Here is an 18,006-nt window from a genome sequence, read left to right on the forward strand (position 1 = left end):
ATGAAGAGACCAAAATTCTGACCCCTACCAGTTTCTACTGGGACAGCATCTTCAAGGAGGCCATTGAAATTTACGTAACAGACAATCTCATAAACTGAGACACAGGTTTTCAACCAAGCAAGGCATGGCAACCATTACTTAATCCATCAAGGAGTCACACCACAAGCGGACACAAGACCCTTCTACGACGGCCGCAGAGGACACTCCACGGGATTCTGCATCTTCCACCACCCGGCGCGACGCCGGGGTGGGCGCGGATCTGGGTTGGCACCCGTAAACGGATTGTCAGCGGCCACAATTGGACTGTCGGCGCAGGGAATCGAAGCCCGACTGACTGACATAAATAACACTGACAATGAGCAGACAGACCATTCCATCAGAACCACCTGATGATGGCGGAAAGGTTATTCGCCGAAATATCGTGGGACTTCAACGATTGCATCCGGCTGGACACCCGAGAGACCTGGAAACAACAATTCATGTGTGTCATATCTGCATATTGAAATAATTTGTCACATTTTAATCGCCCTTTTAAGATTGTGAATCCCCTTTTTAAAATATTTTGTCACCTTTTTCATTTACCACCGTGACTCCTCATCCTGTGAGTTGTGCCAGAATAGCTCATTTGGGAAGAGCATTGCCTGTAAAGTAAAGTTTCTGGGTTCAAGTTCCAGTTGAGTAATATTATGTTTTTCGTGAAATTTCAAAACTTCATGTACTGTGCTGTAGTGGAGTGAAACAGTCATTCTGTGAAAATGAAAATGTCTCCTACCTATTTTCAAGATACATGAACTGACGATTCATCATAATGCAACAAAAAGTAGCAATGTTCATTCTAAACAGGCCTCCGTTCTTAAGGTACTCAAATAATTACTGTTATATGATAAACTAACTGAATAGCTGGCTTTGCCAGGGTATTTATTTATTTATTCTTCTGCAGCATGTCTTTTCACAGACTATCCAAATTCTGTCTTCTCATATTCTTACTGTCTTCCACATCCTTCCCTCGTCCACCTGATTTCTCAAACCCTCTTCCGTTTTCATGTGTCAACTACCATTTTCCATCTTCCATAGGCCTCCTACACCTCCTCCTCCCCCTTATCTGTCCATATCCTCCTCCCCATATTTCTGTTCATCCTCTGTTCCCCATTCTCTTTATCCATCTCCCCCCCTCTCTGTCCGTCTCCTCCTCTATCCTCTTTGTCTGCCCATCTCCTCCACCCCTGTTTTCCCATCTCATCTTCCCCCCCCCCCCCCCCCTTCTCTCTCTCTCTCTCTCTCTCTCTCTCTCTCTCTCTCTCTCTCTCTCTCTCTCTCACACACACACACACACACACACACACACACACACACGGAGAGAGAGAGAGAGAGAGAGAGAGAGAGAGGGGGGGGGGGGCAAACCTTTTTTCAGAGTAATGTGTTTCGAACAATATGAAGTATTTTTGCCTCTAATATTTTCATGCTATTTTTCTGTGAAAAATTTTGCCTGCTGTTGCTGTTATGATGTTTCTGCTTCAAAGCTACAATTCCCATTCATTCTGCATAGCTAAGTTGTTGTTGTGATCTTAAATGTGAAGACTCATTTAATGCAACTTTCCATACTAGTATAGCCTTTGCAAGTCTCCGTTTCTCCATAACAATTACAACCTGCATCCACTTGAACATGCTTACTGTTGTCAATTCTTCCTCTACAGTTGTTACCCCTGCACACTTCCCTTCATTGCCAAATTAACTATTGCTTGTGGCCTCAGCATGGGTCTTATCATCAGATCATTTCTTCTATACAAGTTGTGCCATAAATTTTGTCTCCCTGATTTGATTCAGGATTTCTTCATTAGTTATCTGATTTATTCATCTAATCTTCAACATCCTTCTGAAACAATATGTTTCAAAAGCTACTATCCTTTTCCTGTTAGAATTTTTCTCTTATTAGCCAGAAACAATTGCAGATAGATGGGATTCAGAAGTATCTCACCTGAATTCTAAATTTCCTTCCTCCCATTACAATAACCACAAGGGGTGCTCATGTTGTGGAGGCCAAATAAATTAAATATTCATTGTATCCACTGATTCTGCAATTCCCGGATTTATTCAGTGTGCCCTCAGTTTGGGTAAGTCAAGACTGTCTTTTGGAAACGATTACCTCAAAGAAAGAAAGAGAAAGAAAGCATAGTGAAACCATTCTAAATTAACAGCATTTGTTGGGTTCTGCTCCAACCAAAGATTTTCTGGCAGTTAGCAATGAAAACAGGTACTTAATGTTCTCCTTGCAGATAATGCCATGTTTGTTGCAGCCAAGTGAGATGTGTGTGAACATCCCATCTGAAGAGTAATTCTCAAACCTGTATGTTAACACAGCCCATTTAAAAGGGTGGAAGTATTGTTCACAGTGAAAAGATGTTATGTTACAACCTTCCTAATGTAGCATCTGTCATTGTGAGTGTCATAGTTGATGTTGCCATGCAAATTATTAACTGCTTTCACATGACAGCATGTACTGTAGATGGCATCGTTGACCTTTACACATGGCTTAACAATGTTGGTTATTCCATACTTTTCATCCAACCCTCTGCTTCACCTTAATCTGCCCTGTGTTGTCAAATTGCTTTTATTACTGTTGGATAGTCTGTTTACTTTTTCCTAAATCACTCCAGGTGAATGCTGGGATGGTTCCTTTGAGAGGGCATGGCTTTTTTACCTGTATCTCCCCATCCATGAATCATTTTGTGTGTGCGCTCCATCTCTGATGCCCTTGATGTCGACAAGGCGTTAAACCCAAAACTTGCTTCCTTCCAATTTACTTATATCCTCAGTTCTCGAAGCATTTGCCATACAGAAGATGTTCAGGTGGAATCATGTAACAGAGTACTCATAATCTTTTTGTTGATTTGCTAGATTTGACTTAGTGTGATGCGGTATAACTGTAACATTACTGCACTGCGGAATCGTCTTTCAGAATAGCTGTCCCTTTCCCCTTTAACACTGTAATAATTAGCAGCACTCACTGCATCTCAAAATATAATTTTTCACACCATTTGATTTTTTATTTTATTTTTTATTTTTGTGTGTTCAGTGAAATATAATCATAAACGTTTCAGTTTTGCATTGTGTGTGTTCTTCCCACACATAAAGGAGCATATACTATAATTTTATTGAATATTGTCTCTTTTTTTGGAGGCTAATAACAAATACATATTTATTTATAATGGCTAAATGAACATTGGCACTGCAGGATGTAACAAGTTGTCATGCTTCAGTTAAAGAGTTTGTAGTTATGTAACACTTCTACCAAATTACAGATATCTGCATAACAAACTGTAAGAAATTTCCCTTTGTTATGTAGTTGATTTTCTGTTACAGATTCATTCATCAAAGTTTCACAAAAACCTGCTACGGAGGACAAAGAAAGTTCTCAACTGTCACAGTCAGGCCGGGGTTTGTCTTCAACTCGACTTAACTTCTCTGCTCTAAGCTGGCGTTCATCTGGCATGTCCCCAACATTGAGTGAAAGTAAGTCGTGTGTGTGTGTGTGTGTGTGTGTGTGTGTGTGTGTGTGTGTGTGTGTGTCAACAAACTTGAATCTGGAGATTTTAGGACTTTAGAAAATGCATTTGTCATGAAGAAAAATCAAATAAGTACAAAAGGCAGAGGGAAGATAGGCAGTTGAAGGAGAGAAGGAAAGATACTTCAAACTATAGATGCAAGGCGTGGCTGCTTTTGAACAGATTCTGGTAGACAGTACTGCTTGTAGACAGATGTGCTCCAGTTAAGCTTGTGATGGTACAATGTGTTTATGGACGGTTCTGTAGGGTTGTAGCTGCAAGATCCTTTATGAAAGATACCCTTTACCAATCAGGCCTTTAAATTTGTCCACCCAGTATTATCAGTGTACTAATAACATCAGCAGAATACTATATGCTTATCACTTCACAATGGGACTTATTATATCAGGGTGTACACGACCCGGGAGATCCTGGAAAAAACCGGGAATTTTTTAGAATTATGGGAATTTTTCATTGGTTTTAGTTTCCAGTTAAATTTTTGTATTTTTGACTGGTAAGAACCGATACGCTAACAAAGGTTATTACTATATCCCGCTACTGCAGAATAATACTGCAGCAATAAAAGATGAACGAGAGAGAAAAAACGAAAATAAAACTTAAATTGCAAAGGAAATTCACCATATTCAACAACAAAACACAGTACTCATACAAGCGTCTGCCAGCAGCAAAATGTGTCAAAGGGTTTAGGAAGACTATGCAATGCTTCATAACAAATATTGCTTCTGATGAACGTGACGTCACAACCGTTCACATCAAAGTCCTTATAGCAGTTATGAGCAGGCTTGTGCGCATGTGCTTCTGGCTATAGAAGGTATCAAGTATTGTCCCGGTTCAGAAATATCATAGATCTGAGGCTGATGCGCAGAGCAATTTGAGTTACAGTGGAGAAGTGGGTAGTCTCCACGTGATCCGTGATCTTGCTGCTTCCTCTTCGTTTAATGTTCCCATGTCAAATGGAAACAAAACGGATTTCTGTGGCCGAAGCTATCGAGTGAATTAAAATACATTCACATAATTACAGAAGGCAAAATTTGTTATTAGTTTCAGGTTTTATTTTATTTTATTTTATTTCCACTTTTCTGTCAGTCAAGCATTAATCCCCTTGCAGAACAATGAAGTTGTTTTTGCCGTTATGCTAAAGAAATTCGGCTTTTATTAATCTTTTCTACTGAGGCAGTCGGTGTATTTGAAACAAAGTGTTTAATTCCACACTATTGGCTGGGTTCAACTGTTCGCTGCATTTTAAGTGCACATTTTCATCTTCTAGTATGTGTGGCATTATGCCACAATAAAGAACCAAACATGAGATAATACAATACTGGTACAGTACATCCCGAAAACCACACTGAAAAGCTTACGGTATCAGGTCGAGGACTACTTCATTGGGAATCTGAACATATGAATGTGCACTTTAAATGTGCACATTCCAATGCTTTTGGGGTATCCTGTGATGTCTTGCTTCTTTTATGACATAATGTAAGATCTTTTAATGTTCAACAATTACGAACATACGGGCCTCCTTCGTCATCGTAGCTGCACAAGCGTGGTGGCGCCTGTTATCTGGCACTCTCTGCCAACTGCTGAAACTAACCTATTTCTAACAGATCGCGGGAAAATATTGCGAATGGTGATTTGAAAAGCGTTACTTCCAAAGTAAATTTCCTTTTACTCAAGTTGAACTATGTGTGAGAATGTACGACGAATTTCTTACATCACGCAGCGTTTGACTCTCATTTAAAAATCAACTCTTTGATGACGAGCCATTTAGAAGAATTTTGAGCCCAGCAGATCAGACATTTATCTTATTATTAAAAATTTTACTCGCACATTTGTGTGATATATCTTCGAGTGTAATAAGCCAAAAAGATCAACATTATATATGGAAGCTTAGTTTCTCTTGCAGCTTATTAACCTTAGAGACCAACATTATACATGAAAGCTTTTCTTTTAGTAACAGTATGTATATCAATTTGCTTTTCCGTGGTTGAAACTCGTTGCAGAGTAATTCACCTTAGTCACGGCCTAGAACTCATAAAAGCGTTCATCAGCTTTCCTTTGGATAAAAAGTAGCTAATTGTCTTTGATGCTCTCTCACCAAGTTTCGTCTATTGTTGTGACTCATTTTACTCTTATGCAGTTGATCATGCAGCTGATTTCATCCACGTCAAGAGTCAGCCCAAGAAGTTCGACATAAAGTGCCAAAAAGTATATCAAAATGTTCTTAATCTGTCTTTAGCTTAAGTCAACAGTTGTGACACAAAGCTTATACCAAATTCATATTATATTATATTCATATTATATTATATTTCATGCAAGACGTAAAGCACCCATTCCGTTTACATGGTTACAGTCACCCGCTGTTTATTTCTGCGAGCTTCTGTTTCCATATCTTGAAGCTTTCCACTGGTGTCCTCTATGGTGACATCAGTTGGTTGGCTGTTGTGTGTGCCATCTTCAGTGCGTGTGCAGCCACTTTTAGTAATCTTTGAATGTATGAGATTAAGCTTCCTACCTATTCTAGAGTAAAAATGAGTTTCATCCAATGCAGTTTAGATATGTGCACGTAGGCTGTCCTTTACATAAAAATATTAGTAACATTACATCAGAATCTTTTAGAGTGTCATGGTAAACAACACTGACACATCTGATTTGATCCATTATAAATGGTTTTTGAAAGCCTGCGACTGTAGATACAATAGGTTTGTTTATAAATAAATAAATCTTCTGCTACCAGTCACGATTTTCTTTATTTTACTATTTGCACGACGCGTTTCGAGAAATAATTCCCATTTTCAAGTGCGTTTTTATGATGTGTGTTAAGCCATTTCTTTTGATGTTGTCAGTGTGTGTGAGTCTGCTTCATTTTGTTGACTTTTACTGTAATACATAAGAAACGCGATTTTTAGTTGGGTGTCAATATTTTCTGTGAGGTTAGTGGCTAAAGTTTGAGAACAATTTGTACTTACAATTTTCTAATGGTCCATTTGTGTAGAGTGTCACACACACTTAACATCACACACAACTTGTACATTTTACACATCGAAAATATCTGATATAAACAAAACAGTTACAAAGATCTTCTTATAGGCAGTTCACAGAGATAACATTATAGGTCTTCCACAGATTATGATATGCTTTTGTACAGAGGTTAATTTATCTTTACAATTTGGCTCATGAATTACTTATACTGATTTTACATTTGTGCTTATTTCTATGTTTTACTATTTTTATTTAAGTATATTATCAAAACATCTGAAGAAATTCACTGATTCATTTTCAAGTTTTTCATTTAATATTTTATCTTCATATTTTCTATAATGTGAATATATCTCCAGTTCTTCAAGCAAATCCATTTTATGTCCTTTATCTAGTCAGTGGAGTACTTTGACATTTTGCTCTATTTTTCCAAATGGGTGTCCTGTATTATGTATGTGTGTTGCTATTGCTGATGTAGCGTGTTTGTTGTGGGTGTATGCTCTAATGTGCTCTGTGTACCTGGTGTTGATATTTCGGCCTGTTTGTCCTATGTAGAACTTGGAGCATTCCTGGCATGTTACCTTGTATATTCCAGAGTCTGAATATGGATCATGATTACACTTTATATTATGTATTAGTTTTTGGTGTAGTTTATTGGATGTAGAAAACCCAATTTTTACTCTGTGATTTTTGAAAATATTTGCAATCTTCTGTGATACATTGCCTATGTATGGAATGCTAGATATATATTTGTTTTTCTCTTTTTCTTCTGTGGTGCAGTTTGTACCTGGGTTTCTCTTCATTTTGTCTAAGATTGTGTCAACCATGGAAGCATTGTAACCATTGGCAACTGCAATCTTCTTCACTGTGTTTATTTCTTGTTGCATATTTTCTTGGTTCAATGGTATTTTTGTTGCCCTATGCAGCATTGACCTGTAAGCTGCCTGTTTATGAATATTTGGGTGACATGAGGTTGCAGGGATTGTGGTGTCAGTCATTGTGTTTTTCCTATAAATTTTGAATGTGCATGTGTTGTTGTGTCTTGTAATATTTAGGTCCAGAAAGTTGATACTTTTATTTTGCTCATGTTCCACTGTAAATTTGATTTTCTCATTTAGATTATTGAAATGATTAAGAATGTCTGTGATGTCTTTGGTATCTCCTTTCACTAACAGTAGTGTGTCATCTACATATCTCCTATAAAATTCTATTTTCTTTAGGCAGGGTTCTTGGCTGTCAAATAATTTTTGTTCTAAGTGATTTAAGTATATGTCAGCTATGGTACCGGATATACATGATCCCATTGCTAGGCCATCTGGTTGCTTATAAATGTTGTCATTAAAGGTAAAGTAGTTGTAACTTAGGGTTAGCTGAAGGAGTTCCATAAATTCTACAATCTCTGTGTATGAAAGTTTCTTGTGTTGCATAAGGTTCTTTTGTATTACTGTTAGAGCTTCTTGTATGGGTATGTTTGAATAAAGGTTGGTGATGTCAAGTGATATAAACTGTGCATCTTGGGGGAGCTTTCTGGTTCTTAGTTCTTTGGCTAGAATCATGCTGTTTTTTATGGCATATGTTGTTTCATATGTATAATTTTTCACCAGTATGTTATTCAGTTTTTGAGACAGTTTGTATGCTGGGCTGTTTATAGAGTTGACCACAGGACGTATCGGGTATCCATTTTTGTGTATTTTTGGTTGTGCTCTTAGGCGTGGTGCTTTTGGATTCATACATGTAAGGTATTTCTTTTCATTTTCTGTCAACAGGACAGGAAGCAGCAAACAACATGGAACCTACAGTTTATGACAGAATTTGCAGGCATATCCAGGAAGTAGTCGACAAAGAGTACTTGACGATTTGCAACACACATAACAAGAAACTACAGACCTTGACATCCAAACAAGACAAGAGATCCAACCTTGAGATAACTGACAAAAACAAACACACATTTTACAGTAGAGTGGTAAACAACACTGACATAAAGTTCAACCAAAGAGAAAACGATCTACTCCAAAAAGGACTAAAATACAACGTAGAACCTAACCTCAACAACCATACACTGAAACAGGTTATAGCTGCAACTAAAAGTGCAGCAGATGCTGCAAAATTAAATTCAAATACAAAAGCAGCAATAGGACACAAAGTAAGCAAGCTTCTTGAGAAAGAAATGAATAAAGATAAGTTTAGATCTAAATATATAATAAATGATACAAAAACTTTAAAATCTATAAACAATAAACTGGAAAACAACCAATCCATAGTTGTAAAGTCAGACAAAAGTAATACATTAGTTGTGATGAAAGAAAAAGAATACATAGACAAAACAAATGAATTTTTTGCTGCTAATAACATTCAGCACATTGAAAAAGACCCAACCAAACAATTCCAAAGTAAAATTAAGGAACAATTAAAGAACACACACTTCCTGTTGACAGAAAATGAAAAGAAATACCTTACATGTATGAATCCAAAAGCACCACGCCTAAGAGCACAACCAAAAATACACAAAAATGGATACCCGATACGTCCTGTGGTCAACTCTATAAACAGCCCAGCATACAAACTGTCTCAAAAACTGAATAACATACTGGTGAAAAATTATACATATGAAACAACATATGCCATAAAAAACAGCATGATTCTAGCCAAAGAACTAAGAACCAGAAAGCTCCCCCAAGATGCACAGTTTATATCACTTGACATCACCAACCTTTATTCAAACATACCCATACAAGAAGCTCTAACAGTAATACAAAAGAACCTTATGCAACACAAGAAACTTTCATACACAGAGATTGTAGAATTTATGGAACTCCTTCAGCTAACCCTAAGTTACAACTACTTTACCTTTAATGACAACATTTATAAGCAACCAGATGGCCTAGCAATGGGATCATGTATATCCGGTACCATAGCTGACATATACTTAAATCACTTAGAACAAAAATTATTTGACAGCCAAGAACCCTGCCTAAAGAAAATAGAATTTTATAGGAGATATGTAGATGACACACTACTGTTAGTGAAAGGAGATACCAAAGACATCACAGACATTCTTAATCATTTCAATAATCTAAATGAGAAAATCAAATTTACAGTGGAACATGAGCAAAATAAAAGTATCAACTTTCTGGACCTAAATATTACAAGACACAACAACACATGCACATTCAAAATTTATAGGAAAAACACAATGACTGACACCACAATCCCTGCAACCTCATGTCACCCAAATATTCATAAACAGGCAGCTTACAGGTCAATGCTGCATAGGGCAACAAAAATACCATTGAACCAAGAAAATATGCAACAAGAAATAAACACAGTGAAGAAGATTGCAGTTGCCAATGGTTACAATGCTTCCATGGTTGACACAATCTTAGACAAAATGAAGAGAAACCCAGGTACAAACTGCACCACAGAAGAAAAAGAGAAAAACAAATATATATCTAGCATTCCATACATAGGCAATGTATCACAGAAGATTGCAAATATTTTCAAAAATCACAGAGTAAAAATTGGGTTTTCTACATCCAATAAACTACACCAAAAACTAATACATAATATAAAGTGTAATCATGATCCATATTCAGACTCTGGAATATACAAGGTAACATGCCAGGAATGCTCCAAGTTCTACATAGGACAAACAGGCTGAAATATCAACACCAGGTACACAGAGCACATTAGAGCATACACCCACAACAAACACGCTACATCAGCAATAGCAACACACATACATAATACAGGACACCCATTTGGAAAAATAGAGCAAAATGTCAAAGTACTCCACCGACTAGATAAAGGACATAAAATGGATTTGCTTGAAGAGCTGGAGATATATTCACATTATAGAAAATATGAAGATAAAATATTAAATGAAAAACTTGAAAATGAATCAGTGAATTTCTTCAGATGTTTTGATAATATACTTAAATAAAAATAGTAAAACATAGAAATAAGCACAAATGTAAAATCAGTATAAGTAATTCATGAGCCAAATTGTAAAGATAAATTAACCTCTGTACAAAAGCGTATCATAATCTGTGGAAGACCTATAATGTTATCTCTGTGAACTACCTATAAGAAGATCTTTGTAACTGTTTTGTTTATATCAGATATTTTCGATGTGTAAAATGTACAAGTTGTGTGTGATGTTAAGTGTGTGTGACTCTCTACACAAATGGACCATTAGAAAACTGTAAGTACAAATTGTTCTCAAACTTTAGCCACTAACCTCACAGAAAATATTGACACCCAACTAAAAATCGCGTTTCTTATGTATTACAGTAAAAGTCAACAAAATGAAGCAGACTCACACACACTGACAACATCAAAAGAAATGGCTTAACACACATCATAAAAACGCACTTGAAAATGGGAATTATTTCTCGAAACGCGTCATGCAAATAGTAAAATAAAGAAAATCGTGACTGGTAGCAGAAGATTTATTTATTTATAAACAAACCTATTAACACTGACACAGTTTAAGAAAACTTTTCAGAATGAAAATTTTTCTGAATGCTTAAATTATTAAACTGTTCACATACCGGGTGGTTATAATTAAACTTTCCCTATTTAACACAACAAAACAACAGTAATGCTGCAGCAGCACTTCAAGAATATTGCCTGCTGAAAGGATTACGGAAGGGTCCTCTTTCTCCACCTGCTGTAAATGGAAATGAGCATTTGGTGTTATTGGCCAGGAGGCCCCTTGCAGGGCTGGTCCGGACGCCTTGGTGCAGGTCTTATTACATTCAACGCCACATTGGGCGACCTGCATGCTGGATGTGGATGAAATGATGATGAAGACAACACAACACCCAGTCCCCGTGCGGAGAAAATCCCCGACCTAGCCGGGAATCAAACCTGGGCCCGTAGGACGGCAATCCGTCATGCTGACCACCCAGCTATCGGGGCGGACTCGAATCAACTGGATAACTGGGCTTTGCCTTGACAAGAGGTCGACAACTGGTTGCACCACAGGTGGTTGATGAAATCACTGCTGCTATGGAAGGCAAGGCTGTGCGCAATTCCCAATTGTCAGGCAGTGTGCATGCTGTGTCATGACAGTTGAACATCCCATGGTCCACTGTATGGAATGTGCTTGTAACCATTCTCAAATGGTTCCATACAAGATCCATATCGTACAGCAACTTGCACCACAGGACGCGCGATGACATGTTGACTTCGCTCTCCACTTTCTCACAAGGATTGAAGCTAGTGAGGGCTGGCCCTGGACCATCCTATGGACAGACGAAGCTCATTTTTTCTCTGACCAGTGAAGTGAACACACACAATAGCAAAGTGCGGGGATCTTCCCCTTTGGTTACTGAGCATAAAGTTCCTCTGTATGGTGAAGGTGTCATTGTATGGTTTGGCTTTACGGGTACGTTCATCTTTGGCCCATTCTTTTTTGAACATGTTGGCACTCAAGGACCAAAGACATGCAGTGTGACTGGCCAACATTACTGTGATGTGCTTCACCAGCATGTCATACTTGCCTTACAAGAGAGAGAAGCATTGAACTCAACAGTTTTCATGCAAGATGGGGCCCGCCACACATCGCACATCACTTGTGAATTTCATCTGCTTCTCTGAAACACATTTGGAAATGATCTAATATTCAGCCAATTGTTTCCAAAGGCTTGGTTGGTGTGATCACCTGCTCACTCCCTGTGATTTCTGGTTATAGGATTTACTAGGGGAACATTCACACTTGTGCTGATCTGAAGCACAGCATATCAAGAAAGGTAGTCAGCGTACCTACGGACATGCTTCGTTCTGCTGTGCAGAATACAGTCCTGCACTTTCATATGCTTCTGGACACTGATGGGCACTATATTGAGCCCCTTTTGTATTAGAAAGGGTACCAGTATGTAATGGAATGTTGTACCATAGCAGTACATTAAAAGTGTGTCAATTGAATGGATTCTTCATTATTTCTCTTTCCCATCCTTGACATTAATGCTACCAAGTTTGGCTCTCATACGGTAAATAGTTTCCGTGTTATAATGTATTAAATAGGGAAAGTTTAATTCTAACCACCTGGTATATCATCGGCATAGAGCTGATTGGTGTAGAGGTAAAACAGTGGACTAGTTTCTGAGAAGATGAGGTTTCAGTTCCCCATTTGGTCATCCAGATTTTTGTTTTTTGTGGGTCACCTAGGTCGCTTAGGGCAAGTATCAGAATCATTCTTTTGAAATGGTCTTTGCTGATTTCATTCACCAACACCGTCTTTGTACTACATCTTCGCTGACCTTATTGTTTACAGGTTATTAAACCCTAATCTTACTTTCTTTACAGAAGAGGGAAAAATCTGTAACACTATAGTGGATGCTAATCAACATTGTCAGATCCCTAAGATGAGTCAACCTTTCATTTTGAGTGTAAGTGTGGGTTATCGAAAGGTGGAACCACGCTCTTAGGTTTATGGCTTGGAATGACCACTCACTACTCTACTACTGCTCCTGAAGCATCATATTCATTTCCCACTACAGGTGTATTTCGATCTTGTCTGCATGAACACATGGGAATAGATCTGAAGTGATGATAGATTAAGGATGGAAGAGAGTAGCACAACACTGGAAATAATAGTGAACCACAGACTATTTTAAACGGATAGAATTTCCAAAAAAAGTAGGATGACAATAATATCAGTCACAGAATTCATACAAGACTTTTGTCTTCTGAAATTGGTGGAAAAGGTCCCTTGATCCAAGACAGAGGTTTCAGGCTGAAATTGGTGGAAAAGATTCCTTGGTCCAAGACAGGGGTTTCAGGACCCAGATACAATACTTGGCCATTCGAGAAAAGCTTTGCACATAAATTATTACAGGACACTTAACAAAAAGGGAGAAATAAAAATGGTTACTTAATCCTATAAATTCAAATGTAGATTTCTTATGGAACTACATAATGTCATGAATTGTATTGATTGTGATCCTGCTCTTCAGGCTGCTAATCCTGCGTAGAATTATAATTAAATTGCGCAGTCAACATCTTGGTTCTCTCTACCAACTACTACTTTATTCACTGGTCCAAATTAGATGATACAGTAAGGCTCTCCAAGCACGGTTTATGTGAATAGATGTTCTTGCGAGAAACAAGCAAAAATTGCTCTGTTTATCTGTAACCAGAATGACACAGGCATTGACAGTTCATGGTAGCGTGGAGCACACATAAAAAAAGACTTTTTTCTATAGGCCTAATAAGAAACAGAAACACAGAGGGTATAATATAAATACAACACCCTTGGTGGCTGGCACAAAAACTATTTTTGACAATGCGATTTTTGTAAACATAAGTGCCACAACACACATGCACCACACTGCACAAACAGCGCTAGCAGCCACAGTTGTTACAACAGCCCCCTTGGCAGAAGCAGAATGCCTTGCAAGTAATGCAATGGGAAATAGATGCATAGACCAGATCTTGTGGTGCATTGGTCCCCTGGTAAGGTTGTGACTGGTGCAGCTGTAGGAGCTGCTGTTGCTTGAGCAGGTGCTGGGCGAGGCGCATCTGTGGAATCTCAGCAGAGGCTGGCCCTCCGAAAACATATGCCAACAGGAATATCTAGTATACAGTTTCCCCTCTTGAGGAGCCTGTGGGGCCCAATGTGTGATGGTCCAAGGGCTCGTTTGACAGCATCCGTGTGCAGCAGCACATATGGACATGTGCTCACATCACTACATCTATGTGATTACTCAGCTGTTGACAATAAAGTGCCTGGCAGAGGGTGTACAAATGTGAAAACTAGTCCATTTCTGGATGTTGTTGAGTTTGGACACTTGACACTGGGTGACGAACTTAGACATGTTTGGATCAGGCAGAGTAGTCACATGTACATATTCACCGAATAGTCAGAATGTCATTCCATTTACCAGTTCTGCAGAGGATATGTCAAATCAGTTTTGTAGGTGTTTCGCAATCCAAGCAGAATCATTGGAAAAGCATGTTTTCTCCCTGGTTTGGTGAGTACATCAATGCAGCTTTGAGAGAGACCCATGACGAGGCTCAATCATCCCATTGGTAACTGAGTGGCAGTGCGTTGTTTTATGGTGGCTTGTACTGAAGAACTTTGTGAACTTAGCAAATAGATCTGACTCGAACAGTTTTCTATGGTATGCCGTGATGTGGAGTGGGCAGTCAAATCATGACACCCAATTGAATACCATGTAGTAGGCCAAAGTTTCTGCTGAGATAGTGTCCATTAGTGCTGCTTCTGGCCATCGCATGGAATGTTCGATCATAGTTTACAGGTACAGGTGGCCATTTGAAGGAGACTTAAGGCCCTACGACATCTACATGAAACAAGTATAGTGTACGGGAAGTCACCAATTGGCTGGGAATTAAGAAAGACTGCTGTGAGTAGATAAGATGCTCCATCCAGTGCCAGTGCAGCTAGGTTGGTTGTCACTCAGCATCCACTATTCCACGGCTGGAATTCTCAAACTCAGCATTCATATGATCTGTCCATGAAATTTCTGTGTTTCCTTTGTGTTTAGGACTTCCTAGTGCAGCTGTCAAAGGTTCCTGTGTTTTGGTGTTATAACACTAACATATCCCTCTAACGTGAAACACGCTAATGTTAGCCTCTGAGAGGATTTCGAAGGTTGACCGTGCTTGTGTGTAATGGACAAAAGTATCAGATTATAATTTTGAATTTGGTGAAATTAACAGGAAAACCAAATGGACTTTAACCTTAAGAGTTAATGAAAGTGGTAAAATCATAAATGAATGGAAAAAAAGAATGGTCTCCAGCCCAATTAGGCACATTAATTTGAAAATGTATGTTTAAGAAAATATGTTTAAGAAAATATGTTTAAGAAAAAAGAAATTAATGAAGTTACTTTCGTTGAGATTTCCTTTTGAATAGCAAGCAGGATACAAACTGACACAGCGCACTCGGAATTTTGTGTAGCAGTAGTTACCAATAATGCACACACCAGTAAATTATAGGAAGTAATTTTGCACCAAGCTCATACTACTGACAACTACACTCAAGAGCATTACTTAATCAAATACTGAGATGTTACTGCATGAAGTGCAGAACTAAATTTTGACATGAGGGGTTTTTATCTTGACTGACATGAAAAAAAGCACAAATAAAGATACATAATGTCATAAATGCGCTGTTTAAACTCCTCTACATATATCAGTTTTCCTTAGCAACAGTAATAGTTCAATTTTTTCCTAATAGGTGGAGAATATGATGGGGACCCATAAACTAGTATAGTTTCACTAGTCAATGCTCTTTGATTATTACAGTAGAAAAGACTAATTCAAAAAGCTAATCATTCATTTAATTTGGAATAGTTCATAATGTACTTTGCAAGACAATAAAATACAACACTGGGCTTAATTAACTTCAGAAAAGGAACTATTCATGATATAAATCAAAACCACACTATTTTTGAAAATGAGCATAACTTATTTGCTTTTTTATCACCTGTGAAGCAGATGTTCAGGACAATAATATTTACACAATCTTGCACAGTAATCCTACAAAACTATATTTTGTAATAAACTAAGGATACTTTAGCAAAAGCCTATCCAACTTCACTTTTGAGGTTTTAGCTTTAACTTTTACTACTCCTTTTACATTATACAAAAAATCACTTCTAAACACTTGAATGCAAGAATTGTTCATTTAGATCAGGATACTCAGTTTTAGTAGCAGTTAGGCGAGGACCCTGCACAGGCTCGTTATCAGGATAGAAAATATGGTTCCGGACACGAATTTATGTTTTTGTGATTATTATTAAAACAACAAACAAATTAACTGATTCATGCCCATATACATTACTGAATGTATGAAGTTAGTGAAGCAGTGGCGAAGATTAGTGGCAAGCGACATGCCGGCTAACTGTACTCACGGCTCTTGATGTTCGAATGTTCTATAAAATCTCTCCTTGGTGTCGGATTTTAAACATATTAGAGCCATTCCTTTATGCTAGAATGCCAAATAATAGTCAGGTCCACATCCGAGGCAAATCCTTTATAAAGCAGCTTCTAATTGCTTCTCTTAGCACTGTCAAAGTGTACCGTGCTATGGCTAGCCACATACTGTGAGCTGTTCACACAAAGGGGCAGCTCAGTTCAACTGCCAAAACCACCTTTCACATCGCACCATTCCACTTCCGTTGCAGGGGACTTCCCTACAGCTTTTACATGTTACAAATACAAGTGCCCTAAGCATGAACCAGCTTTCAATAAACATATTTTTTTAACGTAAATTTATCGTAATTATTAATCATTTTAACATATCCTTTTGCTTTTTTCTTATGTACATTACAAAACTAATTTTCTTGCCACAGATCAAGGAGTTTAAATAACACAGAATACACATTTTATAACTGCAGATACACAGTTACATAATATAAACTTACTTCTAATTGATATAAGTGTTACAGCATTCTGAGGAAACACTAATTCTTTGACTGTGGTCGGCGGGGAAATCTGGAGGATGACTTCCACTTTGTGAGGTAGCACTAAGGAGCCTGACAGAAATGCAGTGGCCAAGGAATGTCACTTGTGGTTGACTAAAGATACATTTCATCGTGTTCGGTACCATGCTGTATTGATCTATCTGTTTGAATACCTTCACAAGATGTTGGCAGTGCTGTTCAGGTGAGACTGAGAATGTGGTGTATGTTGTGTAAATAGGTGAAACAGAGGATCAGCCCTTGTAATACAGAATTGATGAACCTCTGTCAATTTTACCAGGAGGCCAAACATCATAAACTTGCTCTGTAATAGGCCAAACAGGATTATTATGGCCCTCTAAGGGATATCTTTTTCAGTGTGTGTTATTTGTGTTCAGGCCTTTGCACAGTCGAATATAGTACATGGATGAGTGCCACACAGTGCATAGTTGCCACAGAGTAATGACACTGGGCACTGTCCAGACAGTAAGCGTTCTGTAATCGCACCCTGGCTGCCACATACTGCACTTCTTTGGAACCAAATGGATTGGTGAGGACCAGGGACTGCTAGATGGGTACATGATGCTTTCACATATCATGCAGCCAAATTCTGCCTTGGCTATCACTAGCTGATCCAGAGCCAACCGTCGCACTGTGCAGGTACCATTCTGATGGACATAGGTGAAAACACATCCTGTAATTTATCTGCCAGGTCCACCACTACATCCAAAGTAGAGATGGGCAGTCTGCTCCTGAATTGATTCAAAGAGCCAGTTCTATCTAAAGAGTTAGTGAAAAATTACTCAGAAAAAATAAATAGTAGCTCATCTGATTTCAAAATGAATCTCTGGTGGCTGGAATGAGCAGAATGAAAATTCTGCACTAGGCTGCTGCAGCAGTGCCCCACCCCACATCCAAAAGAAAACGTTCCCCAAACTACAAAAAAGTCTTATAGACCTTGTACAAATGTGTATTTGCATACCTTGGTAATACATGAAGCTTTTCTCATCCATGAAAACAGAAAATAAAGCAAGCTC

General features: G+C 38.2%; 1 protein-coding gene across 1 annotated transcript in view; it reads left to right on the forward strand.

Moving 5' to 3' along the window:
- The window catches only part of LOC124615530 (transmembrane protein 209), a 153,738-nt gene that overhangs the window by 39,112 nt on the left and 96,620 nt on the right, over positions 1-18,006 (forward strand). Inside the window, exon 4 of the mRNA XM_047143492.1 lies at positions 3,361-3,510. Within this exon, the coding sequence (XP_046999448.1) occupies positions 3,361-3,510 (150 nt within the window). The remainder of the gene's footprint in view (positions 1-3,360; positions 3,511-18,006) is intronic.

The sequence above is a fragment of the Schistocerca americana genome, chromosome 5, assembly GCF_021461395.2.
Source record: "Schistocerca americana isolate TAMUIC-IGC-003095 chromosome 5, iqSchAmer2.1, whole genome shotgun sequence".
NCBI lineage: Eukaryota > Metazoa > Arthropoda > Insecta > Orthoptera > Acrididae > Schistocerca > Schistocerca americana.